Source organism: Mesoplodon mirus, assembly GCF_964341445.2.
Source record: "Mesoplodon mirus genome assembly, chromosome: 16".
NCBI classification, from domain to species: Eukaryota; Metazoa; Chordata; class Mammalia; order Artiodactyla; family Ziphiidae; genus Mesoplodon; species Mesoplodon mirus.
In genome coordinates, this window is record NC_138992.1 from 28,847,833 (window position 1) to 28,870,554 (window position 22,722).

A 22,722-nucleotide genomic window follows, 5' to 3' on the forward strand; every position below is an offset into this window, starting at 1 on the left:
CTTAACATCTAGCTCAGTAGATTGTGGCACATAGGAACTCAATAAAATATGTGGTGCATGAGTGAATGAATAACCATCTTGGAACCCTTGAAGTCACTGTCAAATTTTGAAACCAATGAAATGAATCATAAGGTTGACATTTTTCTTATCAATTAACAGAGCGTGGAAGAGTATAGAGGGAAAGTTTTGGAGAAATCTTTCCACCTTCATCCCCATTCCCAGTCCCTCCATTACTACCACTACCAAATCACATGCCATATTGATTCCCATCCACTCCACTTATAGTGACATCTTTTCAACGTGAAACCAGCCCTAGTATCACCAAAGCCAGCCTGTTATGATTCTGCCTCTGTCATATCCTTCTCCTTAAGCTTTAAACATGCCTTTTTGGCATCACATTCAACCTCATCCAACAGTTTAAAAATCTTCTATATGCAGTTGTATGGCCCCTCCCCCCAAACAGTTGTTAAAACTTAGCATATTTTTTTACATGGTACCCACAGGTTAGATTTTGAACTTTTTTCCTGAAAGAAAATATTTCTTTTCATTACCTCCATGATCCCATAAATGAAACTGTCAGCAACTTTATATAAAGACAGAAGGACTTTGATTGTCCAGTTTTCTGTCTATTTTAATATAGAAGTACACTTCATTTTCTCCATGTCTGTTTTTACAGATAATTTTTCTTACCAAATAAATACAACACATGAAAGACCAACAGTAAAATCTTTCAAATGTTTACTTAGAATAGTGTTCCAATCTGCTCATATTCCTGTCATAATAATGAAAATATAGAGCAAAGCAAAGTGGAAACTGCATCTCTTGGTTGTTGATGAGAAAACTTCATTGCTCAGGTTTGTGATTTTATTTCTGCTTCAGATGATTGAACTTTGTCATGTTCTTTCATCCATAATCATTCTTGGACCTGCTTCTTAGCCACCAATAAACACATATGTTGGGGAGAAAAAATTTCCACTTATTGCTTGGGCTGGAATAGTCTAAGTAAATGTGTTTTTGTAATAAACGCCATTACCCTATCAAATATCCTTTTGAAAGAATCCAGGTCTTGCAAATCTATTCACTCTGCAAAGCTAATACATGGAATTTAGATAGCTAAGAACTGGAGAACATAAGGATGAATGTCAATGATAGTCCAGGTAACTTGAGTATTATCTGGAATTTATGTCCTACTTAGCTACTCCCCCACCACCACTATTTATTCTCTGTCATAGTTCTCCTTAGAACCATTTTCTCTGTCTGATTATTTTTCCTCTCTTTTTTTTTTAGAATAGTCTCTTTTAAGCAGAGAGATTTCATGCTCCTTGAAACTAATAATTCTTAGTTCTCTGTCATCATCAATTAAAGCTTTGTTTTATCTTGTTTATTTATATATTTTCCATTGTTTCTTCTAAAAGGAATTAAGGATAAAGTAAGATTTATTGCCTGCTTAACTGTCCTAAATAGTTTTCTTCAAGTACATGGAGGGATTTTTGTTGGAGAATGTGGTATCATTGTTACCCTTATCTGTCAAAGACTGAAAAACAGGAGATAGGCATAATTGAAAGCAGAAGGTATTTCAGCTAGACATAAGGTAGAACATTTTGACCTTTCTTCCTTCTTTCCTAACATCCTAACTTCTTAACTTCCTTCTATCAACGTTACATATTTTTAATGAGTAACTGTTAAGAGTCAACAACTATGAGAAAAATGAGCAAGACAGAATAGAGCTTGCATCTATTGAGGAAGACCATCAGCAAAAAGTGAACAATAAATAACACAATTTCAAATCATAACAAGTTCTAGGGACAAAATATAACAGAGTTATTGAAGGAAGGGGAAAGCGACTTTAGATGGAGTTCCAGGGATCAAAGGCTGGAGTGAGTTGCCAGGAAGGATTGTGCATGTCTAGTTATGAACACCTTCAAGAAAAGAATAGAAAGGTATTTATCTGAAAGAGTTTATATATGCCCATCCCTGTAGTTGTGGGTCTAGATAAGATTGTCTCTCACATTTTCTTCTGGTTCTATGATTTTATTATTCCATGTACTCATTGTGGCTACAGTAGAGAAAAACAGGTAACATTATTTTTCAGTGCATGGGTTGTAGTTCATAGTAAATTGTTAGTGGAAAGGAGGTAATATCGGACTTATAAAGCATATTTGCATCAATAGAAATAGATACCACAATGTTTTATACCTCCTTCCCCAGAAGGATATGTACTTATTTCTACCTTACCAGAAATTCTTCCATCCAATTTAAATATTGAATAATTTTTGTTTCATTACACATTTCTTATGGGACCAGACCATATATTTCAAGATCAAAATTGCCACACACATCTTCTATGGAACTGACATCTTAATTAATCATTAGTGATGATTCGTCAGCATACATTTATAAGCCAGAAATATCTGTGTTCTGTGATTCATTGACCTCAAGAAAATTTGTAAGTTTTCTCCTTAAGTTTCCCCCTTTATATAGGATATTACAACAAATCTACATATTTCAGTAGTGGGAGAGATAAATTTAAGAGGTGATTATAGGAAATATTTTCTTAGTCCCACAGGAGAGCCCTTCTTGTGCCCTCTTGAGTCCAAAGAAAGGAATCAGTTTCATTAAAAACAATGTTTTCTCTATTATTTAACATTTAGAAAATGAAAATGTAATATCATTCAATTCATGCTTTTGTTTGTATGGATTTGTTGTATATAAACATAATATACAGAAAAATCTATGACTCTAAAATTATGAAAATTAAAACCTTTTCTCATTAGATTGTCACAATCAAAGCAAACTTCACATTCAAAGAAAACCTGGTCTTTCGTACCAATTCAAAATAAATTTTTCTAAAAGTCTGTTAGAAACTACAATTACTAAAGGTTGCCAACCAAAAATTTAAAAAAAAAAAACCCTAACAAAACATGGTATTGTTTTACATTCTTTTCCTTACCTTTTCTTTCAACACAATTTTCTTATTTGTTATATAATATAAAAGCTATGTAAAAATGTGACCTAACCTTCTGCAGAAAGAATCTGTTGTGGTAAAAACTCCAGTCTCTTTTCCCACGCATAAACTATGTCAGCCAACAGACAAGACTTTGCTAAAGCTAACAAAAGATATTCTCAGTTCAATTCTAAAAGACGGGATAAAGCCATACACATAAATTCTTAGTACACCCTAGAACTTACCAGATGCTAGCAGTAGAGAGTTGATAAATACTTGCCTGCTATATAACCTTGAAGAAGACAAAGAAAATGAAAGAAATTAACAGCCTCTCTAACTGGTTGAAGTGACAAGATCTTTGGGAAAATACAATCATCTTAGAGTTTTTGATAACCCAGGAAGGATGTGCTAACCATTGTCAGATAACTGGCATTCCCTGGGTTTTAAGGCAAAAATGTTGAGAGAAAAGATCCATATTGATAGTTTAAAGTTGACTACAGAAATCTACATTGCATTACTTTATTTCAAAGCAATTTTTTATTTAGCGCATAATCTCTAAGCCTATTCCACAAAAATGTACAGTTCTTGAAGACAGGGACATCGTGCTCTGCACCACTGTATCCTCAGCGCCTAGCACAGTGCCTGGCACATAGGACGTGCTTGATAAATATTGATTAAATGAATGAATTTGCTATCAAAGACTCTGAAAGGACATTGTAAAATCACAAATGATCCTGGTGAGAAGACATAGAAATAAATCAATGTGAGTATGAATGTGACTTTTTTGTGAACTTAGATTTAAAATGCCTTAAGTATGTATATATGAATTAGCATGCACAAACATGGAACAAAGGGATGAATATTGAAGACTGGGACTGAATTTTAAGAATAACCAAACCCCAGGAGACTAAACTCCAAATTGGAAAACTTTGAGTGTTAGGTTTGTAACTTTCAAATAAATTTGAACAGCCTAAGTGCAAAATTTAGGATTATACTCCTTTTTTTGTGGGAGGGAGTTTTCACTTATTGGAAAAAGAACAAATAATATCGGAAAGTATCTTTTAAAAGATCAGTTTGGAAAAAGGTGAATCAGAACTGATAGGCCTATAACGCCAGGCTGCCACCAAAGGTAAATAATTGACAGTGGGGCCTCCCTGGTGGCGCAGTGGTTGAGAGTCCGCCTGCCGATGCAGGGGATACGGGTTCGTGCCCCGGTCTGGGAGGATCCCATATGCCGCGGAGCGGCTGGGCCCGTGAGCCATGGCTGCTGAGCCTGCACATCGGGAGCCTGTGCTCCGCAACGGGAGAGGCCACAACAGTGAGAGGCCCGCGTACCGCAAAAAAAAAAAAAAAAAAAAAAAAAAATTGACAGTGGATGAGAAATAACCAATTTTGTTTATATTTTACTCTACTAATAAATAATACAGTGGATATCTATTGCACTCTTAGTGTGTAACAGTCATTTCTTCATTACCATTAATGACTTATATTTAATAACTTATATATGACACTTCCATAAATCCTTTGAAACAGAGATCTTTGGTAAGAATTGAGATACGGAAGAGTTAGATAAGTTGCCTAAGGTCACAGAATTAATGTCAGAAGTAGGATTTGAGCTTGACCTCCAGATAAGCCATTACCTTATCCACTCCTTCTACTGCCACTCTTAAAAGGAATGGCATTCAAAGACAAGAATTTAGCTCTGTTTTACTGTTCGCAGCACATTTTCACAAGGATTTCCTCATTTAAACGTGGTTAAAAGTAAAATGAAGTTCAAGGGAGGAAAGAGGCAGTAAGAGAATACCTAAAGGATTTAAATGAATTCAAGATTATCAGCCAGGATAAACAACTTTTAATCTATGGAACAAAAAGAAGAGAAAGGAAAAAAAGCCAAGTGCTAGACTCGAAGGGGATGTAAAATGAAATGACAGAAGGAATGCAGACCTCTGGAAAGGTCCTTTGCCTCCCGCACACAAGAACATGCAGCTGCTCCTTGAGGCTAGTTATTGGTAGGGCCGAATTTGTACATGTGAACTCAGCGAGTGATTTTCATGATGATCCCATTGATAACTATGGCATCAGTCAGTTTTTTTTCAGTCTCATCCTTAGTCACTAACTAGTCATCCTTTATTGCTATAACTTAGTCATCCTTTATCGCTATAACTTAGTCATCCTTTATCACTATCAAAAAGGAAAACTCTTATTCTCTGTGCAGTTTCTTTTGCGTATTGCTGATTAGAATGCGTGCATTGAAAATGAGTGAAAGAAATCCATAACCACAGATACATCTTTTTATTTTGCTGTACTTTTTACCTTAGAAAAGAAGTGTTGAGAGACATTTTGTTTAGGATCAGAAGAATTTGAGTTAGGTTTCCTGACTTTCAAATAAATTTGAACTTCCTGAGTACAGAGTTTAGAATCAAGTTCCTGTTCTCTGGGCAAAGTTTCATTTATTGGTGATAAAATGTGAATTTTCTGCTTCAAAGATAAAAGACTCAAATGATTTTTAAAGGCCTGGGAAGCCCGAGATGGTTCCTACAAAACTAAATTTTAATGAGTTAAGTGTAAATGGATTAGAAACATGCATCTCAGATTTCTTACTAAAATATACATGAGGTTACAGGTTATAAAGAAAAATGCTTGGCAAAGTAAATCTCAGCAATTGCCAATCTTAAAACATTTAAGACATTTTATCAGTTGTCCCAACAGCAGATGGAAGCTGCTGCTTTCTTCCATCTTTGCTTGCATCGCTGAGTTCTTTTAAGCTTAAAGTGCCTCTTCTAGATTAACTTCTTTAAGATATTGCTCATCTGTTATTCCCAGGCACTTATAGAACAAAGTACAAAGTTAATATTTCCCCAGGATTGTAGAAGATAGATAATTCAGCTATTTGGTATCTTATCAGAGAGGAACTGCAAGCCAGGCACACACTCCTCTATATGTTCATAAGGACACCTTCAATCTGTGCAAACTTGCATATGTTCTGAGTACCCATGAGTACATACGATCATTTATGAATGCCTAAGGGTACCTATGAGTAACCAGGAGTCTGCTGTACTTTTTGCCTGCTTTCTATAAATATGCTTTAAAACCACATCTTTTCAGGATTTATGTTTAAAAGACCTGGTCATGCTTAATTTTTTCAAAGAGAGGTAGAAAGTGGACAAACTGAAATATTTGATACAAAGATGTTCCTTGTTGTTCCTTGTCAGAGAAAACAGAGAATACTTACTTGCACAGAAATAACTATTTTTGCGACCTTGAAGTTCAGAGTATTTAATAAAGGACAGTACAACTGAAATTGTCATGAGAAATAATTGCCCTTTCATTTCATTTTGTGCCATCTTAATTCATCATTTTTATTATTGTCTATTGCTCTCAGATAATCCAGAGTGTGCATGGCCCACTAGTCTTAAGATAAAGAGATAAACGCCTTGACCTCTTTGATTTCCACATGAAATAAAAACAAATCATTGAAAACAAAACCCATAGTAGGCACTTAAATGCCATGTCTTTACAATGCAAGCATTGAACAACTGTACTCATTTGGGTGCAAATTATTTTTGTATTTCTCTAATTAACCCTACCAAGCAAATAAGGAAATATGTTGGCGCTAATGACCTGGTCTTCATTATTAAATCATTATGATGCCCCAATAAGATCTAATCCTTTTTATTTCTGCTCTAATGTTTCTGGCTGCTTCCTACATAACTTACAAAAGAGCACTTAGATAGGATTTAATAGTGCACCATCTTACATGATCCTTGCAGCTGTGCTGTGAAAATGGTTGATTAGACATTTATAATCCACATCTTAGGAATGAGGACGCAGGTGACTGTGTGACGTTGGAAAAATTCCTTAAACTACCTGAGCATCAGTGTCTTCACTTTAGTACTTGCCACACCAGGTAGGGCTGTTTGGGTAATAAAATGAGAAAATTCATATAAATATTTTAGCAGAGTCCCTGACACATACTAACTGTTCAATAAATATCAAATATTATATATACTATTGCCTAAGATCCCTTAGTTATTAATTGGTGAAGTGGGCATCAAAGTCAGGGTCTTCTAATTTCTGGTCTGGTACTCTAGGCTCCCTGTTGCCCACAGGAATATTTCTAGAAATACAATAAAAACCTCCATGTTCTTGACCCTGTTTATTTTGCTAGCCCTGAATTCTCCAATCCCTTATCCACTGGCATTCCAGCCAACCCAAGCTGCTGGCAGGCACTCTCTCTTGCTCTCCCAGAGTACACAGTGTCTTTAGAAATCTCTTTCTGTCCAGTGAACTCACACTCATCCTTCAGCATCCAGCTCAAGTGATGAGTACACCTTATGGACCAACAAGCAGGGCATTCCGCCTCTGTTCCTAAGATTTTCTTCATCTCTGTTAAACAGCCATTATCTCATTTTTTAACAGTTTGTTGTTTCTCTCCTACACAAAATTGTGTACTCCTTGAAGTCAGGAATTTTGTTTTACTCAACTCTGACCCCTATGTCTGTCCATTGGTTAGTATTTGTTGAATTGATTCTAGCTTCACTTTTCTCCCCTTCATCATGTTGCCACATATGCTCAGGGTAGCTTTGGCAGACCACAGTTACAGAGTGAGGGCTCTAAATAATATTCGATTAAACATTTAACCTGGCAGATCTGGTTCCCCTGGTTAAATATTGGTTCCCATTCCTAGAGAATGTTCCACTTGTTCACCTGATGATAGACAAGTAGCCTGGATAAACTAAGTTTTTCCACATTGTTCACCTTTCCACCAAGACTGCCATTTCTCCACCTTCATTCCCTGCAAGTCTCCCCCTTGTTCACTATACCAACTACACTGATGTTCTTTTAGTCCCTAAACACTAAGCTCCCTTTCTTCCTCATGGCATTGACATGTGCCATGTTCTGCTTAGAAGAGTCTTTCCCCATCTTCACATAACTGTTTCCTCATCCATCAGGTCTCATTAAATATCAACTTCTTCCATGAACATGAAAAGTCAAGTAAGTCTCCTGTTATGCTCCTTTATAGTCCCTGATTCTAAGCACCCCCTCCTCCTTCCCCACCTATCCTCCTCCTCCTCCTGCCCCTCCACTTCCCCCTCTACTTCCTCCTCCCCCTCCTCTTCTTCTTCCTTTTCTCCATCATCATAGTCATGATTTGTAGGTATTTTATTTATTTGCTACTTTTTTTGGTCTGTTTCTCACATTGGGAGTAAGCTCCACGAGGGTAAGGACCACATCTGTCTTGTTGAGTGTTGTATGACAACAGTTCATGATAATTACAAACTGAATGAATAAATAAAGAAAAAATGAATACAGTATATTCAGGTGTCTATATATATATTCAGGTGTCTATGAAATATAGCTTTTTTAGTAAACTAGACAAATTCAGACCATAGAAGCTTTATAAGGAGAAACAGTCAATCTGTCAATAAGCCTGTAGTCCCTTTCAGTCATCTGTCGAGCAAACCCCGTTAGATGCAGCACTAAGTACAGGGAATATAGACCATGCCTTTTCATTGCTCTTAGGATAGTGAACAAAAGACTATGTGACTTGGTCTTCAGACCATCTCAGCTTCAGGCTACTGTTCCTCTTGTTAACTTTGACCCAGCCGTTCTGGTCTTCTTTCAATGTCTCCAAAATGCCATTGTTCTTACCATAGACATTACCCCACTTTACTCATTAGAAAATGTATATAAGGTAAATTTATCCTATTCCCTCATGTGCCCCAGTTATTTCTTGTCTCTTTTCTAAGCTCATCAAAAGTTTCCCAATGAATGTATCCTTCAGCCTGTGCCCTTCATTGCCAGGTTTCTGTTCCAACAGACCTCTGCCTTCCCACACTCTTCCAGAACTCTTATGGCTTTCTCTAAACCAAACAAAACCACACGCTTTTACCCTGAGAATCCTAATGTAACTTAGAAGATCATTCTATGATTTGTAATAGTTCTTGACAGTAGAGTAACTGTGTTTGCTTTAGAGACCATGGTGGATATTTGAAAGACTATGAAAGGCTCATTAACATGATGGAAGAGTGCCTCAAGAAGGTCATAGAAAAGGAGGAGAAAGTTAAAATACTGAAGCAATTAAGTTGAATTTCATTTTGTCCTTTGAGAGTCTTATGGGTAAATAAATTCCCTAATATTAGAAAGCCTTTTGTGATATAAATAGCATATTTTTACTAGTTATACTTACCAAAAAATTTTAAAGGAATTAATCTTAAGAAGAAAAAGGTGAAATTTTACAGTTTTCTCCTTCCTTGCCAAATAAGAACTTGCTTGCCCCTCATGTTTTGACTGCATTAGTATCTATGTTATTTGCATACAGTTGGTAAAACATTAAATATAGTGTCTTTCCAAATTCATTGACATACCTTACTTTTTCCTAGGATGAATTAGCGATTACTACAGCTTGTTAGGCCTCTAAGTACAACTTTATAAACAAACCCAGCTGTATTCATCCTCCAAAATTGAAAAATGAGAACTAGCTTTTCTCCATTTAACTTTTTCTAAAGTTTCTGCAAGATGATGCTCGTGTTACAGTTAAACATCAGCTGTACAGCTTTCTCTTTCTTTAGCTATTAGTCCCTTAGGTATAACTCTGTAATCAAAGGGAGGTCAACTGTATCCAAATACAAATATGCCAGAATGTCTCTGGCATATATCTCTCCCTAAAGATTTCAGCAGTGTTACTTCAGAAGAGGGAGAAAAAGTACTGTTTTATCTAAAAATCTAAGAACTTAATTCATTTAAAAAATAAAGTACTGAGTTATCCTTGCAGAGAGCTATGTGAGCATAGGATCTCTACGTTACTCATCATTTTTCTTTTTACTACGTTTAGAAAGAACTTGAACAATCACAGAAAAAATTACTGCTGTATAGGAACTATATGGCTACTATTGATAAACACTTCCCATAGTGCTATAAGCTACAGAGGGGGCATAGCAATTCAAACTCATGGTCATTTTCTGGTATCCAGTTAATTTCAGAAGCAGCTGAGGGCCAATTCTTGGCAAAATTATGAAGTAGATGGAGAACATTTCTTTGTATTTAGATGCCAGTTGTCTAAGCGTCTGAACTTTATTGCTAATAATTAATTTTTCTGTTCCCAATAACAGGCTTCAGGTAGAATCCCTCTTAAGGGTTTCATTTTACTTGCCCTTTGTATGAATTCAGGCCCGACTATAGCGTATCTTGAAGCCCAGATGCTTCCCATCGTTACATTGGGAATTGAGTCCAAATGGAGTGACACTGAAAGCTGATTTTCATGAAAGCATTCCTCTTTCTGATTGTTTGTACACTGTCTAAATTGGATGCCATTTAAAGCAATTTCACTACCAAGAAGATATTTATTGAATACCTCCTATTTTCAAATAATCATAAGTATGAATAAGTTTCCCCTCAGTTAATGGCATTAATTTCCAAATGTTCAGTTTACTTATGTAATTGTTTCTTCTCCTTCTTCTCTCTTTCATTATTAACTAATTTTTCAGGCTGGTGGTTTGATGCTTGTGGCCCATCCAATCTAAATGGAATGTTTTATACAGCGGGGCAGAACCACGGAAAACTAAATGGAATAAAGTGGCATTATTTCAAAGGGCCCAGTTACTCCTTACGTTCCACAACTATGATGATTCGACCTTTGGACTTTTGAAGGCTCAATGTCAAAAGCAATTTAAAAGACCACAAAGAAATCTGGAGAAGCCACCAGATGAGAAACTGCTTGGAAACTTCTGAAGCAAACAATATTGTCTCCCTTCCAGCAACAAGTAGCAGTTATGTGAAGTCACCAAGGTTCTTGACTGTGAATTTGGAACCTTTTGATTTCACAAAAGCCTCTCCCTGGGGTGACTGTGTTCATATGGCTTGACTATAGAGAATGCCACTCACTGTCATGCTTTAAAAAGGGAAGAAACTGTTCAGCTCGCTGTGCTTCAAACTACTACTGGATCTTATTACAGAACTATAGTAACCAGATGATAAATATGGTTTATTTCATGTAAAACCGAAGAAAAAGAAGATGAACAACAACAACAAAAAGAGTATACGTGAAGAATAAAAACAGGCCTGCCATAATCCTTTGGGAAAGATGTGTTACACCAGTGAAATGGTGTTATGTCTCTGCAAACCTACTAACAATAAGTTTGTACTGTTGCACAATTTTAATAAAAGTTTAGGAAGAACAGCATTGTCCTCTGAGTTGGTTAAATGGATTTCAGAAGCCTAATTCCTAAAGCATACTTACTAGTTGATTTCAGTTAACCCGTCTTCAAATTTAAATTCCATTTTGGCAAACTATAAAGAATTATAGTGCCTGAAGAATAGCAGTGTGAGGTAGAAATACACTCCATTACCCTTTGATTTTTTTGGTACAGTTTTCAGAAAAAATGGACATAATCAAGTATGAACATATAAGGTGAAAAATGATCCCCCCCATGCTACAGTTTTCATTTACTTTAAAAACTGACTGATATATAAATATATTTATAGCCTGAGTAAAGTTTAAAGAATGTGAAATATATCATCAAGCCCTTAAAATAATATACATGCATTTAATATTTCCTTTGATATTATACATGAAAGCAGTATTTTAGAGTGTATTAAGTTGAAATAAAACCAAGTAAACTGGAACAGTTCATTTTACAGTATCTTCTTGCATGTGTACACTTGTGTAACTTTATTATTTTTAAAATCATTACCTTCAATTCTTCACCCTATTTCATGCTAATTTAATTTTTGCTAATTAACTGAAACTTGCTTTCCAGATTCACCCTGTTCCAGTTTCTATAAAAGACATACTCTGAAGTCTATGAAAAATGAAAGAAGAATTATAAATATCATTGTACATAGCCTGTTTATATCCATAGTAAACCTAATAGCTGTTTAATCTGGAATATGCAACATTGTCCTCAACTGATGCAAATAAACACACTTCCAAAAAAATCTACTATACCACTTTATGAAATATGTTATTTCTTCATATTTTTCTCCCTTGGACCCTGTTTTCTTAGGCAATTTCTGATGTTAATACATTATCATTAGGGAAGAAAATTGGCAAACTTTGTATTATACTTTAAGGAAAACATTCACAAAAAAGAAAATTAATCATAGTCACTTGACTAAGAAAATTCTAATTACTAGCTGCTATAAATCTCTTAATGAAAATATTCCTATGGGATAATCTATTTTAAGTGAATTTGGGGCACAGATTTTTGTGGGAATTTGAAGTTACTACAATAATTTATCAGGAAGTGCTTTCTGCCTGTAAGTGTCCAAGGTTACAAGAGTGAACAGTTTTTATCAAAACATGAGGTGTGCTATGAGATAAGAAAATTGAAATCCATATTGGGTCTCCTTTCTTAAAAAAAGTTTTTATCAGGGCAACAATACCAGTTTTAGACCTGGTGACTTGATCTATTGTGCCTTTGTGGCTTTCCTTCATTTGAGAAAATAAAGCTACTCACATTTTTAAGAAATTATTTTTTAAAGTTTACCATCAAACGTTTATACCTTTTGTGTGTGTACAAACCTGTTTTGCCTTACAAGTGATATTCGCAGGTATACTACAGTTTTTCTGTTCTTGGAGACTCCTTCATAGCAGCGTTTAGCCTCTCCCTCTAAAAACCTTCTTGTTTGTTTTCATTTAAGTGAATGAAAGTGAGTGTTTTGTGTGTTCCTACAGATTTTTTTCACAGGTCTTTTGATAAGTAATACTATTTACCAACTCATAATACAAAAATAAAAGGAAATTATGAAAAAAGAAAGAAAGCATGATATTTACTGTTTTGTTACCTGGGTTTGAAAAATGAAATATTTCCAATTATTTATAATAAAGCAGTATAAAATGTTTTATGACTCCATATGTGCACTGTGTAACGCCTACATGTTTGTGGCCATTTAACATGTATATCCTTTGCATTTAATTATTCAGGATAAGATAATTAGGTAATAAGATTTTGTCTTTAAACTTTTATGTTAATTCATGTAATTTCTATGCCAATTTCTTCACATCAGTCACAGCTTTATTTGATTTAAATAAAATTGAAAGTAACATATTTGTGCAACTCCATCTCATATTAAATATTTTACAAGTTTTAAAATTAGAGATATATGGAAGTATAGTCTCTATAAAAAAATTTTTAAAAACCTACTAAATGAACTAAAGCCTCAATCTTTGAAAAATTTTCAGTCTTGGATGTGATAAGAAAGCTTAACTCCTTTAGAATGTTAGATCAAAGCAATGGTTCTGAATCCCACATCTCTACTGTCTGATTGTTATGTCCTGTCAATTATTTTAAAAAATTTTCTTACGTGTTTTTTTTATTGAATGAAAGATTCTTTAAATTCTATAGTGCTTTACAATTTGCAAAAGCTTCATGTGCGTGATTTAATACAATCCCATAATATCCCTTTTTTCCCCCTACCCTTATATTGCCTCTGCCCCTTTTCCTCTCCCCACTGGTAACCACTAGTTTGTTCTCTACATCTGTGAGTCTGCTTCTTTTTGTTTTATTCACTAGTTGTATTTTTTAGATTCTACATGTAATTGATATCATACATTATTTGTGTTTCTCTGACATTTCACTTAGCATAATGCCCTACAAGTCCATCCATGTTGCTGCAAATGGCAAAATTTCCTTCTTTTTTATAGATGAGTAGTGTTCCATCATATATATATATACCTATCTTCTTTATCCATTCATCTGCTGATGGACACTTAGGTTGCTTCCATACCTTATCAGTTGTAAATAATGCTGCTATGAACATTGGGGTGCATGTATCTTTTCAAATGAGTGTTGTTGGTTTCTTTGGATATATACCCAGGAGTGGAATTGCTGGGCCAGATGGTAGTTCTATTTTTAGTTTTTTTGAGAAGACTCCGTATTGTTTTCCACAGTAGCTGTACCAATTTACATTCCCACCAACAGTGTACGAAGGTTCCCTTTTCTCCACATCCTGGCCAACATTTGTTATGTGTGTTCTTTTTGATGATAGCCATCCTTACAGGTGTGAGATGATGTCTCATTGTGGTTTTGATTTGCGTTTCCCTGATGATTAGCAATGTTGAACATCTTTTCATGTGTCTGTTGGCCATCTGCTTTTCCTCTTTTGAAAAAAGTCTATTCAGTTCTTCTGCCCATTTATTAATTGGGTTGTATTTTTTTAATATTTATTTGTTTGTTTTTGGCTGTGTTGGGTCTTCGTTTCTGTGCGAGGGCTTTCTGTAGTTGCAGCAAGCGGGGGCCTCTTCATCGCAGTGCACAGACCCCTCACTATCGCGGCCTCTCTTGTTGCAGAGCACAGGCTCCAGACGCGCAGGCTCAGTAGTTGTGGCTCACAGGCCTAGTTGCTCCGCGGCATGTGGGATCTTCCCGTACCAGGGCTCGAACCCGTGTCCCCTGCATTGGCAGGCAGATTCTCAACCACTGCGCCACCAGGGAAGCCCTGGTTTTTTTTGGTTTTTGATGTGGAGTTGTATGAGCCATTTATATATGTTGGATATTAACCCCTTATCTGTCATATCACTTGCAAATATTTTCTCCCATTCAGCAGGTTGTCTTTTTGTTCTGTCAATGGTTACCGTTGCTGTGCAAAAGCTTTTAAGTTTAATTAGGTCCCATTTGTTTATTTTTGCTTTTATTTCCTTTGCTTTAGGATGTCCTGTCAATTATTAAATGTTGGATTATTATATGACAATTAACAATAAATTCCGGGAACTCAGTGTAGAATAATAGGATGCATTCTGAATATCTGAGTTTGGTATAAAAGGTGAAGAGCATAAAGGGTGGTAACATTATCAGCTCTTGCTGCCACAGAACTGGGACTACCTTACCTAAATTCCTCTTCTGTAAGTTAAATTTTAAAATACATGTATGCTTCCTACATATGCTGTAAGAAATCAGAAGTGAGTTTTGAGAAAGTACTAAAACATTGTAAGTTAAAATGGACTTAAAAGAAAATATTACAAGCACATCTGAGAATATCTGTGCACTTTAATACAATGCCTAAACATCAAAACAGTGATATAAAAGGTTAGAGAAGAAAATTATCAAGTCTCTAAATTAATTGGACGTTTCCATTACAAGAAAGGTATAACAATAATATTCATAAGGAGTTGCTGGATTGTAGTTACGTAGCTCTCCCTTTAGGAAATTATTTTATAGGTTTAATGGACAGAGGGTGAATTATTATTATTATTTTAAACATATTTATTGAAGTATAATTGCTTTACAATGGTGTGTTAGTTTCTGCTTTATAACAAAGTGAATCAGCTATACATATACATATATCCCCAATATCTCCTCCCTCTTGCGTCTCCCTCCCTCCCTCCCTATCCCACCCTCTAGGTGGTCACAAAGCACCGAGCTGATCTCCCTGGGCTATGCAACCGCTTCCCACTAGCTATCTGTTTTACATTTGGTAGTATATATTTGTCCATGCCACTCCCTCACTTCGTCCCAGCTTACCCTTCCCCCTCCCTGTGTCCTCAAGTCCATTCTCTACATCTGTGTCTTTATTCCTGTCCTTAGGTTCTTCAGAACCTTTTTTTTTTTTTTTTTTTTAGGTTCCATATATATGTGTTCACTTACGGTATTTGTTTTTCTCTTTCTGACTTACTTCACTCTGTATGACAGACTCTATAAGTCCATCCACCTCACTACAAATAACTCAATTTCATTTCTTCTTATGGCTAATATTCCATTGTATATATGTGCCACATCATCTTTATCCATTCATCTGTCGATGGACACTAAGGTTGCTTCCATGTCCTGGCTATTGTAAATTGTGCTGCAGTGAACATTGTGGTACATGACTCTTTTTGAATTATGGTCTTCTCAGTGTATATGCCCAGTAGTGGGATTGCTGGGTCGTATGGTAATTCTATTTTTAGTTATTTAAGGATCCTCCATACTGTTCTCCATAGTGGCTGTATCAATTTACATTCCCATCAACAGTGCAAGAGGGTCCCCTTTTCTCCACACCCTCTCCAGCATTTGTTGTCTGTAGATTTTTTGATGATGGCCATTCTGACTGGTGTGAGGTGATACCTCATTGTAGTTTTGATTTGCATTTCTCTACTTAGTGATGTTGAGCATCCTTTCATGTGTTTGTTGGCAGTCTATATCTTCTTTGTAGAAATGTCTATTTAGGTCTTCTGCCCATTTTTGGATTGGGTTGTTTGTTTTTTTGATATTGGCCTGCATGAGCTGCTTGTAAATTTTGGAGATTAGTCCTTTGTCAGTTGCTTCATTTGCAAATATTTTCTCCCATTCTAAGGGTTGTCTTTTTGTCTTGTTTATGGTTTCCTTTGCTGTGCAAAAGCTTTTAAGTTTCATTATGTCCCATTTGTTTATTTTTGTTTTTATTTCCATGTCTCTAGGAGGTGGGTCATAAAGGATCTTGCTGTGATTTATATCATAGAATGTTCTGCCTGTGTTTTCCTCTAAGAGTTTTATAGTGTCTGGCCTTAGATTTAGGTCTTTAATACGTTGTGAGTCTATTTTTGTGTATAGTGTTAGGGAGTGTTCTAATTTCATTCTTTTGCATGTAGCTGTCCAGTTTTCCCAACACCATTTATTGAAGAGACTGTCTTTTCTCCATTGTATATTCTTGCCTCCTTTATAAAAAATAAGGTGACCATATGTGAGTGGGTTTATCACTGGGCTTTCTATCCTGTTCCATTGATCTATATTTCTGTTTTTGTGCCAGTCCCATACGGTCTTGATTACTGTAGCTTTGTAGTATAGTCTGAAGTCAGGGAGCCTGATTCTTCCAGCTCTGTTTTTCTTTCTCAAGATTGCTTTGGCTATTTGGGGTCTTTTGTGTTTCTGTACAAATTGTGAAATTTTTTATTCTAGTTCTGTGAAAAATGCCATTGGTAGTTTGATAGGGATTGCATTGAATCTATAGATTGCTTTGGGTAGTATAGTCATTTTCACAATGTTGATTCTTCCAATCCAAGAACATGGTATATCTCTCCATCTGTTTGTATCATCTTTAATTTCTTTCATCAGTCAATCAATGTGATAGACCATATTAACAAATTGAAGGATAAAAGCCATATGATCATCTCAATAGATGTAGAGAAAGCTTTCGCCAAAATTCAACACCCATTTATGATAAAAAACCCTCCAGAAAGTAGGCATAGAGGGAACTTACTTCAACATAATAAACCATATATGACAAAACCACAGCCAACATTGTTCTCAATGGTGAAACACTGAAACGATTTCCACTAAGATCAGGAACAAGACAAGGCTGCCCACTCTCACCACTATTATTCAACATAGTTTTGGAAGTTTTAGCCACAGCAATCAGAGAAGAAAAAGAAATAAAAGGAATCCAAATCGTAAAGAAGAAGTAAATCTGTTACTGTTTACAGATGATAGATACTATACATAGAGAATCCTAAAGACGCCACCAGAAAACTACTAGAGCTAATCAATGAATCTGGTAAAGTAGCAGGATACAAAATTAAGGCACAGAAATCTCTTGCATTCCTATACACTAATGATGAAAAATCTGAAAGAAAAATTAAGGAAACACTCCCATTTACCATTGCAACAAAAAGAATAAAATACCTAGAAATAAATCTACCTAAGGAGACAAAAGACCTGTATGCAGAAAACTATAACACACGGGTGAATTATTTTTTTCAAACATAGTGAGAAACTACTCAGCATCCAGATGAAGCATTAAGAAGGTAATAGCAATATAGGTGACTAAGGCATAAGGAAACTTACAATCAGTGAGAAAAATAAGGAAGTTACATTAATGAGCAGTACAACAAAATTGAAATTAATAAAATTAGTATAAGTTTGTTTAAGCTGCAACAAGAATACGGAGATAAGAGTGATTATGTGCTGAAGGTTATGTTGTGTATAATAATAATGTATAAGGAAAACAAATGAACTACTACTCAGTAGTCAATTTTATATGTACATGTTTTTTTAAATTTAAAGAAACATGTAGGCTTCCCTCAATTTACACAATACATTTTATAGAAGATGGCCTCTGAGCTCTGTTTTGAAGGTTTATTGGGAGTTTGCAGAGAAACGGGAACTGCAAAGGCATAAAGATGTCAGAAAGCGTGGAGTTATAGGGAACCCCAAGTTATTTAGTATGAATGGACTGTGAAGTTTATTTGAGAGAGGGGCAGCAGGAGATGAGGCTAGAGATAGGGCTAGTTAAAGAGAGAATATAGGTCATATTCCTAAGCTTAGGCATTATTTTTTTGTTAAAGGGAGACAAGGGTTTTGCACACTTTAGAAAGACTATACTTGCTACAATTAGTAGATGCATTGGAAAGAGGTAAAACTGGAAAAGTCTGGGCTAGTGAGGACACTGTGATACAAGTCTGTTAGAATGAGGACATGATCTATACAGCAGTACAATATGAGTGAACTGGATAAGCTGAATTTTGAGTGGTTTTAAGGAAAAAGAATCCAAATAATTTAATGATTAGATGGAAGGTGGACAGGGTCAAGGTCATTCCAGATTTTTGTTCTGGTTAATTAGATAGAAGATGGTGCAGATGTCCAAAATAGGGAACACGGGGTTGGGGGAGTGGCTAATTAGTTCAATTTTACATGTTGAGGTAGAGAGTCTAGTGATTCAAGCTTGACAATGGGATATATGAGTCTGAGCTCAAGCAGGACTAAAGTGGAAGATATTGGGCTCTATATTATCTAGGCAGAAATTAAAATTACTAGATGAGATTATTACACGAGAGCATATAGTGAAATAGATCTCAGTGAATAGATCTCAGGCTTGGTTTAGATTAGACTTTCAAAAAGAATGCTGAGAATGGAAGGAGATAGGGAGGGAACTAGAGGGACAGGAATGGTTTTTAGGATGACAGGTGTGTGAATGTACATGAAGGCTAAGGAAAATGAGCCTTTAGATGAACTGAAGTTGAAAGAAGGAACAGAAAGCTCCTTGAGGAACAAGGAACAAGGTTGTTTTGAGGTTGAGAGCATGAGATATCGGGAGTTTGAACAGGAGGAGAAACATCTCTTCCTCTAGGAGAAGAGATTAGGAGAGAATGAAATGCTGTAGGAGGGACAGCCACCTAATGGCCTCTGTTTCATAGAGGAAGTGGAAGGGAAGGAAACTTTATGAGAGTGTGGGCAGTTCAATTAAATAGTGTTTGAAAATAGGTTTGGAATCACCACTTAAGGTAATGGGAGAACTAAACACCCAAAGGAGTCACAACTTTACCAAGTGCTTCTAAAGGTTTAATTGAGACTGGAAATCATGAGTGTGAACAGACTAATCTACTTTTCCCAGTGATTTTCATGTGTGTGAAGATAATGAAATAAATAGCCTCACCTAAAAGCTCACTCCATCATACCTAGGTCACTTACAGCACCTAGTGCCCACTTCAGCCTACAGCATTTGTGCCTGCAAATGTTTATGTCCAGGAAAACCGTCTCCTCTTTGAAATTCACCCAAATTCCCCTAAACTCAATCACTAACCCTTCTTCTGTGCTCCCATGGCATTTTACTTCTACTTATATGAGAGAATTTTCAGTTTGTCTTGTGTTCCAGTCCACTATGAATATACTTGTTCTCTGTCCAGATAATGAGCATTTTGGGTCAGGGATCAAATTTAATTTTTTTTTTTATTACTAGAACCTGACATTGTATCTAGAACATTCTTGAATCTCAATTAAGTGTCAGATGATTTGCACTTTTTCTGTTCCAAACTGTTACTTGAGTTCTTATTCTGTGTCTTATTTTACTTTGTGTTTCCAGGAGCCAGTATAATATGAAGACAGCTTAGATGGTAAGTAAATTGGGTTGATTGTGTGAGTGGGTGGAGGGATGGATAGACCCATGACACGTGAATGAAAACTGCAAGAATTCAAAATGATCTATAAGTCTTTTTTCTTTTTCCTGAGAGGTTATATTTTAAGGAAAATGCCTTTCTGCTTTCAACAAAAAATTATAAAGACACATTTTTTCCCCAAACATCAAAGAGCATCAGATTATTTATATACTAATGAGAATCATGTGGGTTATATTTTTTTCAAAATTAAAGCTTTTTTGTTTAGAGTAAAAGGAACAGCCAGAAACAAGAACTGGATCCTAGCATAACAAAAACATTTGCTTATATTTGAGCTGCCTGTGTCCAAACTAGTAATAAACACGAATCTAGTACTCAGAGAGCAACAACGCTGATCTGAGCCCCACCCCAGGAGGGGACAGCCAGAGTGCGGATGACAGCATTTCTGGGGGCAGAGGAACAGGGAAAAGGAGGCGTGGGAATTTCCATTATTGTACCGAAAAAACCCACAAAGCCTCTGCTGTAGTCTCTTCTGGACTATTTCAGTTTCCAATATTATTGCTTTTGTGAGGTTAAGAGTAGGAATAAGCCACTTGGAAAGGGTGCCTGGTGTGTAGACAGGGATCAGTAAAAGTGCGTTAACTGACAGTCTCTGGGCCTCAAGACTGGGAAGTCTCACAGCAGACACTATTGGTGCCCCAAGGCACTTTCTCTCCATAGGAAAGGCTGTTTACTGGGAAAACTTGCCATCTGTGATTCTCTATCAAGAGTTACGGGCTTTTGGGGGGGGTGTTGGGGGGGTTTTTTGGGGAGGGTTGCTCTTGGGTTTTTGTTTGTTCATTTGTTTTGGTTTTGGCTTTGGTTTTGTTTCTTCTGACCAGGAAAGCATGCTCAGCTCCCACACAGGGTGACCTAGAAGTGCTGGATGGTTAATGTCTCAATAAACAGCTTTCAGCAGATGACAGACTTCTGTAGATGAACACCTCAGCTTCTTTTCCCCTTGATTGAGGTAACTCTGGGATGTATTCTACACTGTATCCCGGATTCCCCAGTAGAAATGAGCTCCAGTTGCTCACATTGGCAACTAGCTTGGTAGCACACTATTCGTTGTCTTATTTTCTTACATGTCTTATCTCCAATCCTTTACCAGTGTTCCTGGAATCACCTCTCAAATGAACTACTTGCCCATAACTCCTTTCCTCATGCTCTACTTCTTGCAGAACCCAAATCAAGAGAAGTCTGTATGTATCAGGTGCATTGTTAATTATTGAGAAACAGAGAGGTGCCTTCAATAAGATAAAGGCCAATTGAATGAGAGGAGTCATAGAGGAGCCTCTATGAGGACAGATGGAGCTGGTGGTCTCTCAAAGCGGTCATCTAAATACCAGTAGTGAATTGTATTTTATTTCTGTTACCTTTATGCTTCCCTTTATAATGTTTTGTTAAATGTGCCAGGCTAGCATCAAATATACCATGGATAATTGAGAGAAGGATTTGTGCCCACTCTGTGATAGAGTAGAAGAATTAAAAATGATTATCCCTGAGGCAATTTTGGGGGTGGCCATGGGGACTGGGAAGTTCTCCAAGGGGAAGGCAAACCCGGAGTGATATGAATTAGAGCAGCTAAGTCATATTGCCCTTCCTTGTGAGAAGATGCTTCTACCGCTGTAAACCTGGACTATTTCAGATTAAGGGAATCATCAGATTTCTTTAGGGTAGCTCCCAAATTAACTGCATCTTATACATTCACACAGAACCAAGTCAATGACCTACTTCTCTATTCTATACTATTCTTCACCTCTTCTCTATCAACATTCCTCTCACTGCCCCATCTCCATTTCCCTGCTACCTTTCTACTGCTCCAACCTCATTCCTCCCTGATTATATAGACTCAGAACAATTTTTAGTCCTATAAACCATATAACTCAGTCTTTCATGTTTTTAAAGGTGATTAAATGCAAACCCAAGCTCGTTTTCCATATTACTATTTCAGTGGGAAACATGTATTTGGCTTAAAACATTTCAGTATGTTTCATTGTTTTGCAACATGAAAACCTTATTTGTTTTCTCCAAGAAACATTTTATCAAAATATTTATTTCAAACTGTCATGTCCTTTTGTATTATTGTTCTGAGCTTTCTGCTCAGTGTCTCACAAGGTCAAAATCAAGGCTTCAGCAAGCTGTACCATCACCTGGAGCTCAGGATACATCTGAGCTCACTGTTGGCAGAATGATTTTCTTGAGGTTGTAGAACTGAAGTCTCTTTTTCTTACTGGATGTGAGCTGGTGGCCATACTTGGCTCCCGGCCACTCTCAGGACAGATTGTCTACATGCGCTTGACCTAATCACATGAGCCCTGTAAATCTGGGTCTAGAGATCAAAGACAGGAGTGAAATCCATCACATTCACAGTCCTGGGGATTATACTGGGCAAGTAAAACATAGGGTAAAGAATCTTAGAGGCCAGCAAAGAATTCTGCCTATCATGGATGAGAAACAAAGGGTATAATAATACTCTGTTTATCAGGAAATAGATCTAGTGTTTTGGAAATGGTGCATATTCAATAAAACATTGCCATATATATAGTTAATGTCTCAAGAAAGAATCTTCAACAGAGGACAGATATCTGTAGATAAACATCTCAGGTGAATATATTTCAGAAGATCTAGGCCAACAACCTAGTGCTGATAGTTACCGTGGAAAATTCTCTTACCTTCTCTGAAATTGTTTCCTCAGCTATTAAACACGGTTAATAACAATCTTTACTTGCTTTTTTTTCCTTTGCAGTATCATTGTCAGAATCAATGTGATAATTTAAGTATCTACTATAAGTCTCAATTTCACAAGCCCAGACAAGCAAGAAATATCACAATAACTTATATTGTGGTAATGTAATTATATAATACATTATATGTTTTAATCAGCTTAATTTTATCTTCAAATCCCCATCAAATCAGCAAGGAAATCACTTCACTCACTTTGGAGACTCCCCTA

At 36.2% G+C, this 22,722-nt stretch overlaps 1 protein-coding gene across 1 annotated transcript in view; it reads left to right on the top strand.

Moving 5' to 3' along the window:
* The window catches only part of ANGPT1 (angiopoietin 1), a gene marked incomplete at its 5' end in the record, with an annotated part of 246,556 nt that extends 233,732 nt beyond the window's left edge, over positions 1-12,824 (top strand). Inside the window, one exon of the mRNA XM_082600829.1 lies at positions 10,432-12,824. Within this exon, the coding sequence (XP_082456955.1) occupies positions 10,432-10,592 (161 nt within the window). The 3' untranslated portion in view covers positions 10,593-12,824. The remainder of the gene's footprint in view (positions 1-10,431) is intronic.
* Between the last annotated feature and the right edge of the window lie 9,898 nt (positions 12,825-22,722).